Source organism: Balaenoptera ricei, chromosome 12, assembly GCF_028023285.1.
Source record: "Balaenoptera ricei isolate mBalRic1 chromosome 12, mBalRic1.hap2, whole genome shotgun sequence".
Classification (NCBI taxonomy): Eukaryota; Metazoa; Chordata; class Mammalia; order Artiodactyla; family Balaenopteridae; genus Balaenoptera; species Balaenoptera ricei.
In genome coordinates, this window is record NC_082650.1 from 1,368,358 (window position 1) to 1,389,713 (window position 21,356).

General features: G+C 49.3%; 1 protein-coding gene across 2 annotated transcripts in view; it reads right to left on the reverse strand.

Moving 5' to 3' along the window:
• SMOC2 (SPARC related modular calcium binding 2) overlaps positions 1-21,356 on the reverse strand; it is a 156,331-nt gene that overhangs the window by 10,682 nt on the left and 124,293 nt on the right. For both annotated transcript variants that reach the window (XM_059941848.1, XM_059941847.1), the window contains exon 10: positions 1,651-1,750. In XM_059941848.1, coding sequence (XP_059797831.1) covers positions 1,651-1,750 — 100 coding nt within the window. The remainder of the gene's footprint in view (positions 1-1,650; positions 1,751-21,356) is intronic.

Below are 21,356 nucleotides of genomic sequence, written 5' to 3' on the forward strand. Positions count from 1 at the left end.
TAGAAATTTGGCAAAACATTTTCAAGTTGGTTTCAAAATGGCAAATGGCACAGTGAACTTGTGCAGTCCAATCACTCACTGGGCGTTGGCAAGTCGTGAGGACAAAGCCCCGTGGGGATGGCCCATCGGCTCACACATCGCACACCTACTCAACCTGGGACCCAGAGGTTCTCTGCTCCTTTAATTGTGACTCATGGGCAGGTTGTTTATGCCATGGGTAAACTAAAAGGTGCAAAACAACATACACCTTAAAGTGGTAACCAGACATCTTTCCCTGGATTAAAAAAAAAAAGGTTGATACTTTAAGATATAAGTAAAAAGCTCTTCCAGAAGGCCTGGCCTTGAGGCTGATCTTGGAGACCATCCCAGATGTTACACTGGGCCTTCTCACCAAGTGGAAGGTGCAGCACGTGCTCACATAATCCCTGGTCCTTCCTTCCTTGTCTGGCTGTTGGTCTCTGTGTTGCCATGAGTGTAAAGAGTGAGTCAGACACCAAAAGTTCCCAGGTATTAGGGCTTTCTGATGCTATTAGTTACTTCCCAAACTTTCAGAGGACCTTCTAGGATGGACATTCATTTACTGCTTTCAATTTTAGTTTTACAGAAAAGATCTATCTTTCCAAGAATGTAACAGGTCAATTTGAAAATTGGGTGATTTTTTTTTTGTTTCATCATTTAATTTACTACTGGATTCATTAGCACTGCCTTTTTTTCTTCTGCAATCTTACTCTTAAGCAGAGACAGAGAGAGGCGGGCTTTGAGCTGAAGAAGACCAGGAAGCTTTAGATTATCTGGAATAGATGAAATAATCAAGGTTTGGGGCAGGCAGGGAAGAAGGCCAGTGCTCTAAGGAAATAAAGACAGTGAGATTCCCAATCAGAAAATGTGCTTTAAAATAAAGAGATTAATTATTACTAATTAACAGGGGAGATCCAACGCTTGAAACACTATATCCATTAAACACCACAAACTACCCTCCTAGGGACGTCACCCACAGAGACGAACAGCTTCAGGGAATTAACAGTCTCTCCGGAAGCAAAGCTCAAAGCCTCAGCCCCAGAACTGCAGAATTTCCACCAGGCGCACAGAGCAAGTTTCCAGAGTTTCAGAAATCAGATTTTGAACATTTTGTTAATGTAATTAATGCCACTGAATTGCAGCCTTGAAAATGGTTGTGATGGTAAATTTTATGTCATATATATTTTACTGTAAAGAAATCCTATCTTGAGAATTTTAAATTGAACATTTTAATTCAAAGTGTTTAAAATCCAGTCAATAGCTCTAAAATGCGATTCCAAAGCGGGAAGCCCTCTGGACCAGGGTCCTCCCATCCCCTCCCCTACCCCTGCCCCTGCCCCCACCCCTGCCTGATGGAACCTGGGAAAATCCCAAGGTCTGGGCCCTGTTCCTGATGGCAACATCCTCCTTGGGTTGGTCGCATTACAAGAGAACCTGCTAAACAAATGTCCTCCAGACAAAGGAAGTGACCTCAGGTTTGGGGAGGGGACTTCTTTCCTGCAGGCCCTGCTGTGTCCGCTAAGCTGATCAGGCCTCGGATGCCAGTGTCTGGACTTTGCCCTCCAGCTTCTGAGAGTTCCCTGAATGCCGGGCTTCTTCCCAGCCTCCTGCTCTGCAGTCGAGCGCACGCACCTGCCCGGGGAGGAGGGGTCGGAGACGGCGTGGACCATGTCTGTGGACAGCGCGTCCAGCACACTCGTCAGAAACTCGTTCTTTTTGGCACCAGGACAGCCTGAAAAAAATCAAGTATGGACATCTTTTCAGATTTCCCAGAGCTCACAGAGTACAACAGATTCTTCTCTGTAATGGGAAGAAAGGCTTACGTAGGATTCAGAAATCAGTGTGCTGCTTCTGAGCATATACCCTGAGAAAAGCATAATTCAAAAAGAGACACGCACCCCAATGTTCACTGCAGCTCTGTCTACAATAGCCAGGACATGGAAGCAACCTAGATGTCCACTGACAGATGAGTGGATAAAGAAGATGTGGCACATAGATACAATGAATATACTCGGCCATAAAGAAGAATGAAATCATGCCATCTGCAGCAACATGGATGGACCCAGAGATTATCATACTAAGTGAAGTCAGACAGAGAAAGACAAATATCATAAGTGATATCACTTACATGTGGAATCTAAAATATGACACAAATGAACTTATCTATGAAACAGAAACAGACTCACAGGCATAGAGAACAGACTTAGGATTACCAAAGGGGAAAGGTGGGGCAGGGGGAATAAATTAAGAGTTTGGGATTAATGCATACACACTACTAAATATAAAATAATCAACAAGGATCTACTGTATAGCACAGGGATCTCTACTCAATATTCTGTAATAACCTATAAGAGAAAAGAATCTGAAAAAGAATAGATATATGTATATGTATAACTGAGTCACTTTGCTGTACACCTGAAACTAACACAACATTGTAAATCAACTATACTCCAATATAAAACAAAAATTAAAAAAAAAAATCAGTGTGTCGGGCGCCCTATATCAATGAGCTCATTTGAACACTTGTAAGCACGCTGCAATCCATATATGTTGATTTTAAAACAGTTTCTGTAAATTACAATCTCTGAGATTTATTGAATTATTACTATGTGAGACTAAGGGATTCCCAGGCACTATCATCTCATTGGTCCCAAGGCTGCAATGCCAGCAGGTAACATCACTGCCCCACATTACGCAGGAGGCCCCGGACGCTGGGAAACACCCCAAGCTCACATGGCTGGAGAAGACACGGCCCCAGAGTCCTGTCAGGGGAGCCTGAGTCCGAAGGCAGCGGAGGGCCTTGGAGTAATTCTGTAACTGAGTTTACTTGAAGCTTAACATTCTACAATATACTTTACCTACAAGTTAACTATCCCTAAACTCCCCTCCACCCTCCTCGCTGTTTCGGGATAAAGAGATGCAACTTGGCATGTCTTTCCTGGGCTCTGAGAAGCAGGAGGAACATTCCACATGGACCGGATGTTGGGGCTGTGTTATGACGGCCAAGTCATTCAAAGACCAACGTGTTTACACAGAGAATTCTGGGTTTCATAAATTTCCTTTTGACACGAGTTTTTGTTATTATTATTCAAGCACATGTTAATTGCCTAGAGCAGGAATCCATTTACACCAGTTTCCACTTCGTTAAATACACATATCAGAAAACAGATGCGAATCCCTAAGGGTCGGGGAAGGGTGAAAATAGAGCTGTGTTATTCCCCTTCTCCCTTTGAACACAACTGGAAAGGTAGATTATAATCCATAGGGAAACCCCCAGGACGACTGCAAGAATGTTAACTTTTCAAGAAAAAAATAATTATCTCATTAACTATTCCCTGGGGAGGCAATAGCCGACTTGAGGCTGCAGGCGTGTCTGGGACCGTTGGGGACCTCGGGGACTTCCTGCAGCCCTCTCAGCGCCAGCTCTGAGACCGGGCAGCGCCCTTTGCCCTTTGTCACAGTAATGAATGCTCCTGAGAGCAGCTCGCCTGACCACCAAGAGGAACAGAGAACAGCAAGCAGGCAGGCAGGGGTGTGTCAGGGGGTGTGCATAACCCGCCCCGGTCCCAGCTGCCCCCGTGAAGTCCCACACCCCGGCTGGCATCAAGATACCCCGGGAGGGATGTGGTGCAGGTAGGAAACACGCAGGTGTCTGGGAAAAGGCAGAGCTGATGAGAAACTGCTCAGGGCTGAACAGCTGTAAGAAAGCATTACGCTTGTGTTCTGTGCGGTGAGTATGACTTCAGTGGGAATGCACCCCGGTTATTTTTTGCTGTTAATTTTATCATATCCCCCCAAAGGAGGTAAAGCAACACAAGATTTTTAATTAGAAAATGATATATATGCATCAGGAAACACAAGACTAACAGCACCTAAAAGCTTTAGAAGGCTTTAACACAACAAGCAGTTAAGTTTAATCTACTTCTAAACCAAGAAATATTAAATCAATCCTGCTATAGCATGTTTTTAACGTGGTATAAATTACAGACTGCGAAATGCACAGATCTTTCTGCTAAGGATTATATTTTGCAGTTGAGAGCTACTTTAGTCCAACAAAAGAATACTTTTCATATTTATTTGCAAAGACACTGAGCTTCACTTAAGTAAAGAAAAGGGAAAAACGGTTTAGGCTCAGAGAGACAGAGCTGCTGCATCCTGAGACCAGCCTCCAGGCGATTTCCGCCCCATGCTTTGGGCACGCACGTAGTCGACTTGCTGCTGGGCAAACCCGCTCGGAGTGAACACTTGCTGGGACCCAGGCGGAGGTCTGGGGTCCGGGGGTGAGCAATCTTCCCAGACCCGTCAGATCCCGGTTCTCGGGGCCGAGGTCCTCACCTCGCTTGACGGGGAGACGGAGATGCAGGGTGACCTCGCACTGTGAGATGTGTGGCTCCCGGTTTTCAGGACAACCACTCATGAAATAGCAACAGCAGCGCCATTTCCAAGTAAGTGCGTGGATAAGCAGGGATGGGGTAGCGCCCACAGCGATTGCACTCCGGGAAGACAGTCCCTGCGTGTCCAGCCTCGGGCGGGGTCAAAGGCCGACCAGACTGAGGACGAGGAGGTGAAAGGACCTCGGCCTTCGCTTACTATCTGTACTTCAGCTCACGTGCCTTTACTCAAATATCCTGAGAGGACGCTTCCTCGTGGGGACACGAGGGTCCCAGGCATGCTCATCCTGGCACGGTGTTTGTAAAAATGAGAAGAAATCAGAATGAAAAATTAGCACGTCATTAAGAAGTGAATTTTCATTATCTGAGAAATGACATAAGTACCATGAAATCAAAATTTCACCACCGTGAAATGGACCAGGCCTCGAAAAGGAACGACGGGGCTGGCGGTGAAAGGGACGCACCCCCCAAACCGCCGGGCTCCCTGCAAAAAGCGCAGGGCAACACTCAGTTCCTCCGCACTCGCTCCCTCGGGCCACGGTGACGACCGCGGAGATCTGGGTCCTGCCCGCAGACCATGCTTGTGGCCACGCGGCCTCCCGTGTCCTGGGCTCAGCTCATCGAGTTGCCCCCCAGGGACCTCCGACCTCGTCCCAGCAGCTCACCTCCCCTTCCGCCCGCGCGGCCTCCATGCGGCCAGAAGCGCCCAGAAATCTTGTGTCCTTGAAACCACAGCCTGCAGGCTCCGTGACAGGACACCTCGTCACTGTTTATTTGTGTCCACCCACAAGCTTGTTCCCTGCGGGACGTGGAGCAGAGCTCAGAAGGCTCGGGTCAGGGGAGACGCAGGGCAGGGACGGCCCCGTGCCAGGAACTTCCATGGAGAACTGACAGCCAGCTGAAGAAACATTTGTAGAGAGAGGAAACCAGACTGTCCTTCTCAAAGCTAGAAGCAGAATGACTACAACCATTTATTTACAAATCTGAGGCAAAATAAAACAGCCAGCTTGTGTTGAAGATGCCTAGCTGATTTCATTCATCTGTGGAATCCAAGGAAAATACTCGGCATCCTGTTGCGTTTCTCTGCAAACACTTGGGTTCTGATCCTGGTTTGTCCCCCAGTAAGCTGGCGGCCCCATCCCAGGGCAGCCCCCCACCCGCCTGTCCCCAGCCTCAACCCCGGCTGCTTGTTAGCAATGAGCCGACCGGCTGCTGGTTCCCGAGATGCCAGGCGCCACTCGGCCCCAGGGAAACTGGTTCATATGTGATGCCTTGAAAAATTATTTCACCTGATATCTCTTAAAATGAATGTGTTCTACACTGTCTACAAAACATCCTTATTTTAAAAAACAAAAGTTTTTGGTATAGAAATGACTGATTTCAGCAAATTTACTTATACAGTTTCGTCTTCTCCCTTTTTCTTTAAAGTACAGATGGAAACATTTTCAGGACTGCTACCTGGACCACATCATGAATCCCCACTCCATATGGTAACTGGTGTCGCTTCCTTCCCGTCACCTGGAGCACTCAGGATCACCCCCTAAAGGAAACCCGGCACCAGAGGAAGGGAAGTCGGAGGGTGGCAATGTCCTCCTGCAAGTACCAAGAGAAGGCGTGAAATGGTGACAATCCGTAGTTTTGCACCCATGTTGCCAACACGGGTCCCTAACTGTAGCCTGAGCATCACGCAGCAGGTGAGGTCTGTGGGCCGCTGGGCAGGGAAACCAGGAGGGGGGGATCCCACTAGGTGACCAGGTGACTTGATGGGATGGAAAGTGTCACAGGACAATGGTACTACTTAATCTAGCTTCCAAGCATGTAACAGTGAGCAGCTTCAAGTCCTCATCTGGCTGGTTTATTATTTCAAATGTCTAGAAAGCTAATGTAGGTGAGAAATAAAATGAAATGGAAACAAAAATAACACCTTTCTCTGATTTTTTTCAGATCTCTCTGAGGAGCTGTGTGTGTGTGTGTCTCTGTGTGTGTGTGTGTGTCTGTGTCTGTGTGTGTGTGTGTGTGTCTGGGTGTGTGTCTGTGTGTGTGTGTCTGTGTGTGTGTGTGTGTCTGGGTGTGTCTCTGTGTGTGTGTCTCTGTGTGTGTGTGTCTCTGTGTGTGTGTGTGTCTGGGTGTGTCTGTATTATACCTGCACACTTATTAACTACATTATAATTACCTACTTCTCTGTTTATAGGTTTAAGTCCTCAAATTTGGAAGTCAGCCAATGGGGAACAAATTTCTCTAAATTTTTACCAGGTATGTGTCACGTCTGTCAAAGAACTCTGGCATGGCATCTTAGGATTCCCTGTGAGGAGGCAGTAGGGAGACACATGGATGGGGGAGGTAGGGATGCAGGAAGTGAGATGCAGGAGGTGAGGTGCAGGAGGTGAGATGCAGGAGGTGAGATGCAGGAGGTGGGATGCAGGAGGTGAGATGCAGGAGGTGGGATGCAGGAGGTGGAATGCAGGAGGTGAGATGCAGGAGGTGGGATGCAGGAGGTGAGATGCAGGAGGTGAGATGCAGGAGGTAAGATGCAGGCATCCCTTCTCCCTTGGCCCATGGCTGCCACAACAGGGCTGAGTAGAAGCCTGGAAGTGTGGTATTTTTCTGGACTTGGTCAGAACTTTAATGGAGAAACTGGACATTGCCAAAGGCCTGTATAGTGTCCTCAGTGAAAAAAACCAGAGAGAAGAATTTGGGCAGATAGAAAATTCTCCTTGCAACACAAAATCCCTGGAGATCAAAGTTTTATGGTAATAAAGCCAGGATTTAAAACACACATATAAGGCTAGTCCTTCTCCCAAAGATTTAAGAATGTATCAGAGAAATTTTCAGGGAAGTCTAGTTTTGTGCAATTTCCCCCAGAGTAATATGAATGTATTTTACCTGTAGGGTGTGGGTCAGAATTGAGACCCACCATTCGCTGCCTTCAAGGGTTGTGAGAAATGGGAATAAAGTTACACCCGCTCCTCTAGAAACGTGAAGAAAAGCCCTGATAACTGTCTCTTTGCAATGGATTAGGCCCACTCTTGCCTGAAGACTAACACAGTCTTAAGGCTGCTAGCTCTACGTGAACGTTAGGCACCAGATTTTAAATCCCTTTCTTTAATGTGCAATATTTTGAACTACATAAAAGCAGCTGAGTGGTGTGTAATTTCTTTCTCAATTACCTTTACCTGAAAGTAAGTGTAAACACAGGATGAATCGTGCTGTGCTCTTTCCCTGTGTGTAACCAGGGCCCTGCAAGGTGCCCCAGGTGCGAACCACGTACCTCCTGGACCCTGAATATTGCCTGGGTCTGCGCGTGCAGACACAATGGGTTGGTTTCCTGGTGGAAGGCTCTCCTCGTGCAGCTGAGGAGGGGAAAGTGAGGCATCACATAAAACCATCCACGAGGTTGATCATCTCGAGAAACGGGAAATGAAACTGCTGTGACGCTCATCCTCACCGTTTAAAACACAACAATCCGGTGGAGAAGAGAAAGAAAAGCTCTACAGAATCTGCCACTAAGTCAGGGGCGTCCGAGACCCAGAGACAAAGCTGCAGAGAGGCTCTCTGGCCCAGGAGCACGTGGGACCCCGCTCTGCTCTGTGGCGGCTCTGACGGCGCTCGGCTGCGAAGTCTGCTCCTGACCCCGCCGACAGTCCACAAGCACGGCGGCCCTGCGCTCTCGCTCGGCCGAAACGCTGGCCGCCTTCTAAGTCCACATTCTCCTCAGTTAAACACTGAGCTCATGGCTTGTTTCCCAAGCACTGACTTCCCTTAAACACGTACAACACGCCCATCTCGGGCGGTGGGGTCCACGCATCCCACCTGGGGCCCCCGGGGTCCACGGAGGGGGGTCCCCGCGCCTGGGGTCTGCGCTACTCCACTGACTTGCACCTTCCAGCCCCCATGCTTGCGCCTCAGGACAACCTGCCAAACTGGTGATCACGGCAAGGTTCTGCCAAGGGAGAAGGAGGAGGGGAGGGAGAGGAGAAAAAGGAGGGGGGAGGGGGAAGGGAGGGAAGGAGGCGATAAGTGGAAGATTGAGGTTCTGGCTGAGCTGGAGAGCTGTAACCCCCGGGGTGGGGGCCCTGCATCGCCCTCACTGATCAGGAGTTCAGAGACTGCCAGGCTGTAGTCACTGCGCTGGTGCAGAGGGGCACAAACAGGCCAGGGCCCTGCCCTCTCCTGCGGGAGGACGGTGACATCAGACGAATTAACATCTCCCTGCTGAGGACCTGGACCCTGCAGTGTGGAGCGAGCCCTCTTGAATAGGCAGAAGGAGAAGCTCATGCAAAGGCCCTGGGGCTGGGGACACGCACGTGCTGAGGGGCTGAGAGGAAGCCAGGGCGCGTGGCACAAGACGGGGAAGGACAGCAGGAGTGAGAAATGGGGTGCAGGCACCGTGGGGTCCCGGGAGCCACAGAAAGGAGCTGGGACTTGATCTGGAGGGAAATCGCAGCCCTTGGAAGATTCGGAGGAGCCGTACCATGTGATTAATGAGTGTCACGGAGCCCACTCTGTGGGCTTTCGATGGACAGTGGGGTCCCCGGGAGCCCAGGTTGAGGCTGTGGCCTGTGGTCCAGGGACAAGATTGCTGAGACCAAGGTCAGAGTGGAGCCCAGAGACCTGAGAAGTAGGTTCAGGGGAAATCAGGGGTTGGAGGGGGCAGCGCTCCAGGGCTGGGGCTACGGCCAGGTCACACAGCCTCCTGAACATGACAAGGACAGAGGACATTCTCATCAAAGGGTGCACTTGGATTCAGTCCCCAGATCCATTCTTATAAAGTTGCTCACACCGAATTTCCTACAGTCACAGAAAGAGTGAAAGATGATGTGTCCTGATACACTTTCTCCATGAAACATTTTATGTCCCTCCCTTAATTTAATAAGTGCCTTTTTCTTAATTTTTAACTTTATATGCACTTTAAATGTTTAAAAGAGTTAAACAGAGATAATTAGAAAAGTTTCTTTGGTCATGCTTATTGTAAGATCCATAAAATATCTGTAGCTAATAAAAGGTACATAAAGTGTACCTTCATAAATCCTCCCTCCAACTTGGAATTGTTTGTGTCATGGTCAAGATGACAGTGTTAGAACCAGGTGGCCCCTGCACGGCAGAAAAGCACATAGTCAGGACGCCTATTCATACTTTAAAACGTCTACATGGGAGACAGTGAGTAAAATTCATCCTCAAAAAACGCCCTAAAGAAAAAGCACAAAACTTTCCACTCTTAAAATAAAATCAAAATCACTACTCTTATGTATTAACTCTAATTTTTAAATCTTTTCTATATTTACATATTTTATATACTGTATTTATTTTTTCATATTTTCAACACGGTTTTTCATTATTCTAAACAAAGAGGTTTGTAGGCTTGAGGTTGTAGGCTTGAGGCTTTGATTACTTAATATTTAGTAATATCGGAGTTGGGTTAAAGTTGATGCCTAAATGGACCCCAGAAATTTTTCTCGTGCAGATGTGGTCAGAGAGAGACGGGGCTCAAAGAATCTGCCTTCTCATTCACTAGATGCCCTGAGGTTCCCTCAGCTGTGATGTTCGAGACACTCTTTGCCTTTGATTTTATTTCTCTCTTGGGTGGGTCATCTGAGTCCAGCGTGTGCAATAGGAATTCATAATAGCTGATAAGGTAACTGTCAATACTTGTCTCCGAGACAGTGTTTATGTTTCCTGAGTCTCCCTACATTTCTCAAGGACAATATTATGTCCTTCCAACATTCGTTTGATAGCTACTTATTAACCACATGCTGGGTGAAAAGCACCGTTTTTACCCTTAAGGAGCTTATAAAGTAAAATACTGGCGACAAGAGAGGAGGGTTTATGGTGATAGAGTAAGACAGATGTCAGTTTTGTGGGAAGCACAGACTTTCTGGAGGTCTCCTGTCGGCCGAGGAACAGGAAGCATTTGAGGACACGGGTCCACGTCGTAATGAGGTGTTGTGACCAACAGATACTGTTGGCAGAATTAGGGTTACTTCTGATCATCCCTTCAAGGCTTTCCTGAGTCAGGGGGCTTCCCTCCCTCTCACTGTCACTCAGAGCAACAAAACAACTACCTTTGCTTGGATTTTCTCCAGAGCACAATATTTTGAATGTTACCAAACTGACAGTGAAATGCTTAGGTGGCGCATCTTTAAGACCACGGAGAAGGGATAAGCGTGGACTGTCTTCTCTCGGAAGGTTGGGACACCCCGGCCCTTCGGGAAGCCATCCTCACCCCAGTAGATGTGACCTGAGGTTGTGCCGGCACCTCCGTCGACACAACTCCGCAAAACAGAGGGCGGAGCCACGAAGGGGAGACAGGCTCCTGTGGAGACGCGGCCGGGTCCCCGCGGCGCCAAGGACCCGCGGGAGGAGCTCTGCCTGGGCTCGGCGTCCCGGCATCCCTCGGAAGACCGAGGTCACTGTGCCCAAGAATTGCGCGTGTGCACGTGAGACTCGAGAGAGCGCTGTGCTGCTGTGCTGCGTGTGGAAGCATCGCTTCCCGGTTGTGGACACACGCGCTTGTTTACTCTCCACCAGTGGACCCAGCAGTGCGGGCGCGTGTTTCTGAGAGGATTTCTGAAATATTTCCCGAGACAATGGACCACCTTCCTGTGGGAGCCGAGCTGGCTGTCCCTGTAAGGACAGTTGCTAATTACCACGTGTTCTAGGCCTGGGAAAACAGAAAGAGCAACACGGTTCCTGCTCCAGCCCCAGGGATGACAGCCACGCGGCCGGTGGGCACGCACGCTTGCACTGCCCACGGCACCTGCGGCGGAGGGAGGGGCCACACCTGTGCCCCGACCAGCGGGATCTAACCTGATGTCCGACGGATGGGTGAGGAACATCGGAGGGAATCTCGGGCTGCGTAACCAGACAGAGGCCTGGCCAGGTACAGGTGAGCCGGGTCCGGGCGGCGCGGGGAGCTCTCCTCCTTTCCAGGAGCTCGGCGTGGGAACCCTGGCGGGCGCAGTGCCCCTCACCCCACAGCCCAGCGTCTGCCTGGCCCGGCCACGAGGAAAGAACAAGCAGGTGGTTTGGGCCCAGCGACGGGGCCGGATGTGTCCCCCCAGCACACAGGCCGGAAGAACCGGACTCAGGCCAGGTGTTCAGACACAGGCTGGTTGCAATCTCTCTGCTTTCCACTTCAGTGGAGAAACCTTTCTTTCCAAACTCCTAGTTCATTTACTTTTATTTTTGATAGTTTGCTCTACAATACAGGTTCTTTCATATCCTTTACGAGGAATCCAGGAAAGAACACGGGCTTAACCACCAGATAGATGGCTCAAACCACGCACCTGTAAAAAGTCATCCACCTCTGTCATAAAAAAATAAGCTTCTGCTCTACGATGCGCTTGTAAATTATACTTTATAGCACCCGTGACCTTGACTGGATTTCAAGTGACGTTGCACTTTACTAAACTTTAAAATATTAAGAGTGAGCAAGTGTCTTCGTGGCCATCCCATAATGGGATGGGTGACTTCTGCTGCTTCCCTGACTGTCAGTCAGCACGTGAGTCACCGCAGCCCCGAGATGGAGCCCTGGGCTCGGCCGCCGGCGCCCCCGGCGTCAGTGGAGGCCCCGCGCCTGCCCTGCCTTCGCTCTCTTCCTCCCCCCCTGCCCCGCTGAGCTGGCCGGTCAGATGCCCCATCCCCAGCAAACCCTACCATGGACAAGGGGAGGAGATCCCCGATGGGAACCACATACCAACAGCAGCAACAAAACTACGTGACGGTCCCTGAAGAACTAGAGAAAACAGGAGGCGAGGGACAGCGCCGTTGACGGCCAGCGACCACCAGCCAATCTCTGGGGCCATCTGGGGTTTTAATCACCCAAATGCATGCTGCAATCACCTCCTCAGAGCCCCAGACACAGAAACAAAGCCAAGGTGATGACAGAGGGGGATTCTTGTGCTGCCGCCGGTGAGGGAAACGGTCCCCATGAGCCGAGGGCTGTGCACGTGGGCTGGGGCCGCCCCCGCTCACGTTTCCAGGGACCCCGCCGCGGGCATCAAATAGAACGGGGACCTGGGCCATCTCTGCAAGCTCTGTAATCTCATGATTTGGGGGGAATTTTAAACAGACGTGAGGGACAAGAGGTAGAAACGACACCACGTCTGAGGAAATGCCCTCCTCAGCCACTGTGCCGGTTAATGGCCCTGCAGACTCTCTGCTCAGCCGAATCGGAGAGTGGACTCATCCCAGGAATTTGCTAGAATGTCTGCATCTTAGGAACAAGTCCCAATTGTAGTCAATTTTCAATGCAAAGGTTATTGTAAACCTTCACAGGTAAATACAGTCAGAAATGGCTGCCTCAAGGATTTTTCTTTTTCTTCCCTGTGGGATGGAAGCGGTTATACACTTGGCAGAATTTGGGCAAATCACCGAAGGTGGGGTCTTGCAGAAGCAGAAGGTCTGGCCACATTTTGGAAGCAACAAGTTGTTCTTTTTTTTTTTCTCTACATCTAGACCAGCCACGCAGAGCCAAAAATGGTGAATTCAGTCGACAAATTGATGAATGAGACGAGAAACTACGGCTGAATCTAAACAAAGAATGCTCTATCCTGAAAGTGTCAACTTCTGAGACATTTCTAGGGCTCCAGGACCCCAAGGTCTGCCGGGTCCAACTCAAAGTAAATGTATACGAACAAAAGCACACAGGAGTCGTCTTCTCTTTTTCAAAAAAAAGTGTGTTTCTTCCTCATATCACTTACTCTTTGCCTAAATTTCGAATTCTTCTCTTTGTTTGAGTCACAAATAGAATGATAACAAAACAACACTGCAGACTTCAAAGTCGTTCTGATGTTGTGACCTAAACTATTACAGACCCTACACTTTTCACCAGACTCATTCTCTCGCCCAATCATGCATGTCTTCCTGGCATCATGTCAGTGAGGAGATGGGTAGAGTGCGGCTTGGGACCACATTGATTCCAACGTGCCCTCCTGATGGAAATTCTCCACTTTCATCACCAGCCCTGCAGCTCCACAGCCGACCTCTGCTTCACTCCTTTGCACACAGGGTCCTCTGTGCTCACCTACACCCTGCCCCCGAAGCCTCCCTCCAGGGCTCTCCTCCCACCAGGTCTGCCCAGGACCCTCCAAGCTAGAATCCCCACCCTTCCTCCAAGTTCCCAACAAAAACAAAGACAGACTGTTACTGTAAAACAGAGCTACTTGAGTACCCCTGCCACAAGAAACTCTGAAAAAACATACTTAATTCAGGTCTAACTCAGTGGCAGGCACTTTTTAAAGCTATGGTCCAACAATATGGGGTTTTCTGTGGTTGACAAGGCGTGATAGAGCTGGTTTTTGGGAGTGAACACAAAGTCAAAAGAGGTCTGTGCCTATACTTTGTTTTTGTCATAAAATGCATAATAACGTCATTCAAAGGCAGCATCATTTCTCTTGGGACTAAAGTCTGTTGCCCCGTAAGTGTCCACACGGAAGGTCCCAAAGGGTCCAGGGGTCTTGGTGAGGTGGAGTCTGGTGGAGCTGCAAGCTCCTGTCCGGGCAGCGGGGGTAGGGGTGCGGCTGGGAGCAGGACACCCACGCTGGGCCCCGAAACTCACCCGCAACTGAACAGAGCCGATGACCCACCCTCTGGGGTTTGGTGTGGCTACACCGGAACCATGGGATCACATGTTACGTGGACAGATTCAGCTGAGGTTTCTGGTGAGAGGCAGGCGCCCTGGCACAGACATCGTCCCCAGATCTGTGTGTCCACGCAGAGCCCACGCCCAGGGTTCATTGCCAGATGTCCATTCTATGTAACACTGCTTTCAAATTAGGATACGCATTAATTAGTGAGCAAATGTTTGTATTTATTCTCCCGTACCTCCTGGAATGACTTGAAGCAAAAGCTCTGGGCCTATCTCACCAACAACTGTCTGTTAAACCAGTGAACATTCTACGTAGAAGATCTGTGCTTTCAAAGCTGCCTTAAAACAGATGAACTCACACCAAAACTGCCTCCAAAAATAGAGAGAGAGAGAGTTTTAACGCAAAACACTGATGAAAAGGAAGGCTTACAAAATGAAATGCTGACCGGGAGGGCTGGATGGCCACATGAGGACCAAAGCACCACTGAGAGGGCGGTCCAGGGGATGCAGTAAGCTGGGGAGCTCTTTGCCCTGGAACCCCACCCAGCCCAGAACTCCAAATCCCCACAGGCTTTGCCTCAGCACCACGCCTGTTGGCTCTGCCCAGCTTGGCGACGTGTCTTCTGAGTGACCTTCTTCACCACCCAGGGCCTGGATGCCATCGGAAGAGCAGGGTAACATCCTTCACAGAGTCTGGGCACCACCTGCACCCCAGGGAGACAGCTCTGAGGGCTGGACTAAAGGCCTTCGCGGGGCTTCTCCCCGGGGCATTGAGGGGACCCCCCCCCCAACGGCAGCTCTCTGGGGGCCGCATTCTTGCTCCAGCGCAACTGCTCTGCCCTCCTCCACTCAGGACCTGCACTTCCCAGCCCTTGGAGGGGGCCGTGCCTCTAAGTCGCTCTCGAGTGAGCATCTGAAAAGTGGACGGCAATGGACCCCTGAGTCAAACATCACATAAAGTCATGTTGGAATAATGCTCACCAAGTGACCAAGAGCCACACACGTTTTCTAACGAGAGGAGGGAACCAGGAGGGAAGCCGACAGCGTTGATGTTTCTGCTGTGCCTGGAATTTAAGCAGGGGCCACACACTAAGGCCCAAGACGGCCCCCATCCCTGATGCTGTGTAAGGTGTAAATGGCACAACTGCCCCAAGGAAACCCCCCAAACGATGGGGTGCTCAGAGGTCGACCAGTTTTCAGTCTAGGAGCCTAACCCTTGAGAACCAGCTGCAAATGCTCACCTCCCATTTCAGTTACAGGCCTCTCTGAGAACCATATATTCTGAATACTTGCAAAACGATGATTCCTTGTAGATTGGTGCGGCCGCTATGGAAACAGTATGGAGGTTCCTCAAAAAATTAAGAATAGAATTACCATATGATCCAGCAATCCTACTTCTGGGTATTTAGCCAAAGAAAATGAAAACTCTAATTCGAAAAGATACCTGCACCCCAATGTTCACAGCAGCACTATTTACAATAGCCAAAACATGGAAACAACCTAAGTGTCCATTGATACATGAATGGATAAAGAAGATGTAGTGAACACACACACACACACACACACACACACACACACACACACAGGAATATTACGCAGCCATAAAAAAGAATGAAATCTTGCCATTTGCAGCAACATGGATGGAATAGGAAGGTATTATGCTTAGTGAAATAAGTCAGAAAGAGAAAGTCAAATAGCATATAATTTCACTCATATGTGCAATGTAAAAAACAAACAAAACCTGAACAAAATAAATGAACAAACTAAACAAAACAAAAACCAACACCCAGATGCAGAGAACAGGTTACCAGAGGTGAAGGGAGGAAGGAGGGGAGAAACAGATAAAGGGATCAACTGTGTGGTGACAGATGGAAACTCACTTTTGGTGGGAGCACGAGGTCGTGTAGACAGAAGTAGAAATATAATGTTGAACACGTGAAACTTATATAACGTTATAATCCAATGGGACCCCCGAATTTGTTTCTTTAATTAAAAAAAATAAAACCCGGATTATTTTGGTGAGAGCTAAGTATTGGCGATGTCCATTACAGCCTGGGCGGGAAGTGGCGGGGTCCTGGGGCCTCCTGCCCACTTGTCAGCCTACAGGGTCCCTGAGGGAAAAGTCCCCGTGAAGGTGGCCAGCAGCTCGTTTCAGCCAACGTGCAGTATTACAGGCACTGAGCCGGTGCTGAGCAAACCTAGGACATGGGCTCAGCTCCACCTGCAGGAGCCCTGGGGGAGCAGGTGTGCATCACCCCCTTTTCTCTGATAAGCAGAGACTCAGAAGGGAGCAATTACAGGACACACTGCTGGACAGTGGCCGCACCAGGCTCCTCAAATCCACACAGCCGAGGGCAGTGTGTCTATGTCCTCTTACCCCTGGTCTACGTCACGGCACGCCTGCACCCATCACTTAACCGAGGACACCGTCCTGGGCTCACCTTCCCGTCATTTCTGAGATGGGGGTGTTTGCCCCAGAAATGAAGAAATAGGGAAAATGTGTTTCAAACCTCTGGGGAGGAAGCAAGTCTGATATGGTTTCTGAAGGTTTCAAATATCAAAAGATTTCATACGTTTGCATTTCTCAATGTTCAAATGATTATCTGAATACAGCAAATTTCCCAAAGTTTATTTTCCAGATCATCCACACCCCTGCTTATTCCAGGCAGAAGAAACACAAAGGAAACTATCCAAAGAAGAAGGATGAAGGTATTTTAGTTCACATTCTTAAAAGAGAAGTGGGAATTGGATTGGTCTGGTTTCTCACCAACACTTTTAATGTAAGAGAGAGGGAATGAACTCCTTGCGGTTTGGAACAGCCTCTGTTCCAAGGGGACGTGCATCCAATTGGACGGGACCTCCCAGGTTTCACCTTTGACCACCTGTTACGTCTCCTCGGAGACAGAGGTCAGTGGACTTGCCTCTGGTTCAAAGGCTTCAGGAACAAGGTGTTAAGTCAATGGAATAGCACTAATCTCTAGGGAGCTTCTTGAGGAAGGGCCGCAAGGTCCTGTCTTTGGTTTTCTCATTTTCAAAAAATCTATGCAATGTCGTGGGTGGAGAAGACTTTAATGCTCTCATATCAAGCTTGGAACGAGCACATAAATGAGGATAGACTATAATAGGCTGGAGAGCAGAAGTTTAAAAATCATGATTCAAAACGATCATGGCGGCTGGACATTGAGCCAATACCAAAATGAAATATAACCAAGAAAGCTGAAGTCCCACACTTCGATTGTGCAAGTTCAGGATGTACAGTGTTTTACACAACAGATAATCACTGGTTTTTAACATCCTGCAAGAGACAAATGCCTGGACAATCTGATCCTCTATGCAGCATGGAAGAACCTTCGGATCCAGCAAGAAACAAAAGGAAAGGGTAAGGAATGAGTGATCATTTCCATGCTTGGTTTTGGTTTTGTACCTTTAAAAACAATGTCTCACAAATAAATTGTCAAGAAATAGAAAAGTTATTGACGTTTGGCATAAGTATATTGTGAAAAATCTGTCCTAGTACCGTGTAAGGCTAAAAACAGATTTTGGAAATCCAAATGTAACATGTTACGGAAAAACCCGAACGAAAGTTTTGGCCAGCCCAATAATTAAGGAAGCACTGGCTCTTGGTATGGAATATTAATATGGGATGTTACTTCTTTTGTTCCTGAGTTAAGTCATTAACTATTAACCAACCAACCCAGTTAACAATAATCAACTAGGTGTTAAATAGCCTCCTGTCATTTGAAAGATTCAAATGAAGATGTTTTTGAGATTCTGGAATTATTCTATTTCATGCTTATAAAGCATCAAGTCTGGAAATGCTGGACGAGAGGAACGGTGGTCATTCGTGATCGTTATGATGGGCATTGATCGCCTACAACTGCATTTGCAACCCAGATTCTGTTTTGCTAACTGGTTTAACAGATAGCAGCTCTCTCCTTCTCCTGTTCTGTCAGCATCACCCAAACCATAAACAAGTATGAACCTGATCCAGGAAGCCATGGCTCCAGTGTAGGGTTTCAGGGAAAGGGCAGGATCCTTGAAGAAAAGGTGACATGTTTGCTTTTCACTTGGATCTACAATCGATGACTGTAACTGGAAATCCTATCCTCATTAGAAAAATGTAACGACATGATTCGATGTGAACACAAAACCAAAGAAACAACATCCCCTTCCTCCTGGAATATAAGCTCTTCCAAACATGCTCTTGGGTTTATGAATCGCATAGTTCTTACTTCTGCTTTATGTCCAAGTGTTTATTACACCTGAAACATCATCCGTTCTCTGCCCACTTGTATCCTTCTCATTCTTAACAAATTAGCTCAAAGCCCACTTTCTCCAGGACCACCCGCTGCCTAGCGCAGCGGGCATGGACCCTCTTCCCCTCCGATGTCCTGACACCACCAGCAGCCTCATACTTCCTGGAACCGAGCTCAGGGCCAGATGTTTCCCACGGGTCATCTCCAAGGCTACAGAGGTCAGTTTTGTCAGCACAGGTTCTTGTCGAGTTTAGGGAATCAGACCAAGCTGTGTATACAATTTCGTCTTTCTACCCTACACATCTTTGACAAGGACGGCTATTGAAGGGAAGAGAGCCCTGAGCTGGAGAGGAATAAGACAGTGCAGCTGGCGAGAGATTCGCCCGGCTCCCTGACCCAGGGAGCCCTGAGCAGTGAGGTTTCACTGCAGAACAAGCACAGGAGTCCTACCTTCTCACAGCGTAATTATTGTTTCCCAGAAGTCGACCTCTGCCGGGTCACTTGCCCGTTTCAAGCGAACGACTAAGCTCTGAAAGGGGTCAGCATGCCAGCGGCGTAAGCACTGGACACACCTGCTCTTCAGCAGGGCTTTAAAAGTTACTTCCATCAAACTACGGGCACCGCGATGGACGTTCAAACACATGACACTGCACACACTAAAGGAAGCTTCTGGACCTAACCTGCCTTCCACGGCTCCACCTACTCCTCCGTTCACGCGTCCAGCTGCCCACTTAGCAGTGCCTCTGTTTAACAAAAGGTCTGAACGATCGATTGACCTTGATGACACTCAGGTGCCCAGGGTTGTAACACAGAGCAGCGCCGTTAACCCTGAAAGGGGGTGTATAGGTAAAGGCATTCCTTCCTGTGGAAAGTCTGGCCGAAGGATTTGTGTACCATAAGCCAGGCTGGATGAAAACTCCCCAGATAACAAAACACCAGTTTAATTATATCCTCCGAAAGCAGAGCTCAGGTAGCCCACGCCTCCCAGATGAGCCCAAACCCTCGGAGGACACGATGCACAGCCTCCTATAGCCACCTGAGTGCAGAGGCACTGAGAGCAAGGGACGCTCGGAGGAAAGTGATCCAGGGGCGTCTCCAGGTGTCCGGTCCCAGCTTGGTTTTTACAGCGGAAGAACCAAGACAAAGCATGTGCGGGCGACCAGGGGGATATCAGAAAACAGGATGTGAGGGCTTCAGCGAAGCCTGGGTGAGAGGCTCCCCCACTGTGCCTGCTCCCAGAGTATGAACGAGATCAGACACCGAGCACACCAAGCTCGAGGGGACAGCCCAGCGAGACGCACGCTGCTCTAGGAACTGAGGACACTCCTTTCAAGGCAGCGAGCTGGGCTGTGAGAGGACGTCTACCGTGGGAAAAGGGGGAACAGAAATGGTCCAACGCCCTTCCCCGTCCACTGGCCCAGGCTGGGGCAGACGTCTCTGCACGGGGTTTGTCCTGGGCCCTCGCTGATCTTCACCTCAGTGATGGACCTGCTTCCCTCCCACCCACCCTGATCGGCCACTCGAGGCCAGGAGGCTGCCCTCCCCCAGGGCGCAGGTTGCCCAGCAGGGCGGTCCTGGATGGACCAGCCACAGTGGGGAAGCAGTGCCCAGGAGCCCTACCGCAGATTCCAGAGGCGCCTGTGACATGCAGGTGACCCCGGTTGGCCTGACCCCGTTCAGAGCTCTGCTCGTAGCTCAGTGATCGGTCCGCAAACCCTCTGGAAACCCCACCAAGTAAACACCCAGCGGTGAGAAAGCTCGGATGACCAGGAGGAACGTGGCTCGCCATACCGGGTACCCCGCTGGCCTCACGCGTTCAGACTCAGACCACTTCTCCAAATTATACACTCGATTGCTTTCTGAATATTGAATCTGGGTTCATTAGCTCCTACAGATTTTCTGCAGGCCCAGCCCGCTCCTGAGACTGTTTAAACAGATTGTCACAAACTGTCACTGACATGGAGAAACAGACATCCAGTGTCACTTTGGAATGGAATGCTTTGACTCAAACGTTTCAATGTCTATTTATATTTTTTCAGGTTCTACGAAGGCAGAAATATTTTCTGCAATCCAATGTTTTTACTGGGGAGGTGGCCACAGAACAGCTAACTGTCCTCCAGGGGGTCACAGGATCGTGTTGTTCTCTTTCCAACAACTTCTGTGTCCTCAGCACGACGGTGCCGCGGCCGGAACAGGCCCTGCAACACGCCCCCTCTGGCGTTGGGCTAATCACACCCCATCTCCGCTGGGGGTACGACAGAGCCTGCTGTGCCCCCCCACCCCACTAGAACACAGGCTCTTAGCAGCTGGAGGGTCTTCGAACCTGGACAGGACCAAGAAATTTAAGTCTCCTGCTTCTTTGGATTTGATCACATAGAGCAACCATCAGTATCACCGGCTTCTGTATGTGCCAGTCGCCTTGTCAGGAAGAAACATGTTTTTCCTTCTCAATATCCTGCCCCCAAATTGTGACACAATCAACCACCCTTGGTGAAGCCTGTCTCCCTTGTGACTTCACTGTGGCCTCAGCCTACACTCTGCACGTCTTCACTGGTAAACGTGCAGATTCAGCAGAGAGCAGTCATGCTTTCTATGTGCCGTGCAGACGTGAGTATTTACTTAACTCCAAGAGGATGGCAAAGCACATGCACTGCTTCAGAACAAAATTAAATTTAATAAATGGGAAAGATAGCGACACTCAGAAAAAATAAGGGTAAAGAAGACAGTGGAACGTGAGAGTGAGGTTAATCTCAACGCGCCTTTGGTGTAAACGGCCCTCGTGTTTGCGGGGAGGGGAAGCCCATCAAAAGAAAAAGCACCGAGTGGATTGAACTGGACAGAGATGAGGGCCACTTCTTGATCCTGAAACAAGAGAGAACCCGTCCTCGTGGCCCTAACCACAGCTGTGCAGGTGGGCTGACTGTACACACACCTGTATCTTGACAAACAACAGTCTGCAGGGAGCTATTTTTATAAGATACGTCCAGTGTAGGCTTGGGACACAGCCCTGAAGTGGACGGAATCACTCAGTAGAGGAGAGGCCGGTGGTCTGTATACACTCCCCTCCAGCTAACCCAAAGAGAAGGCGCTAGAAGACCAAGAGTG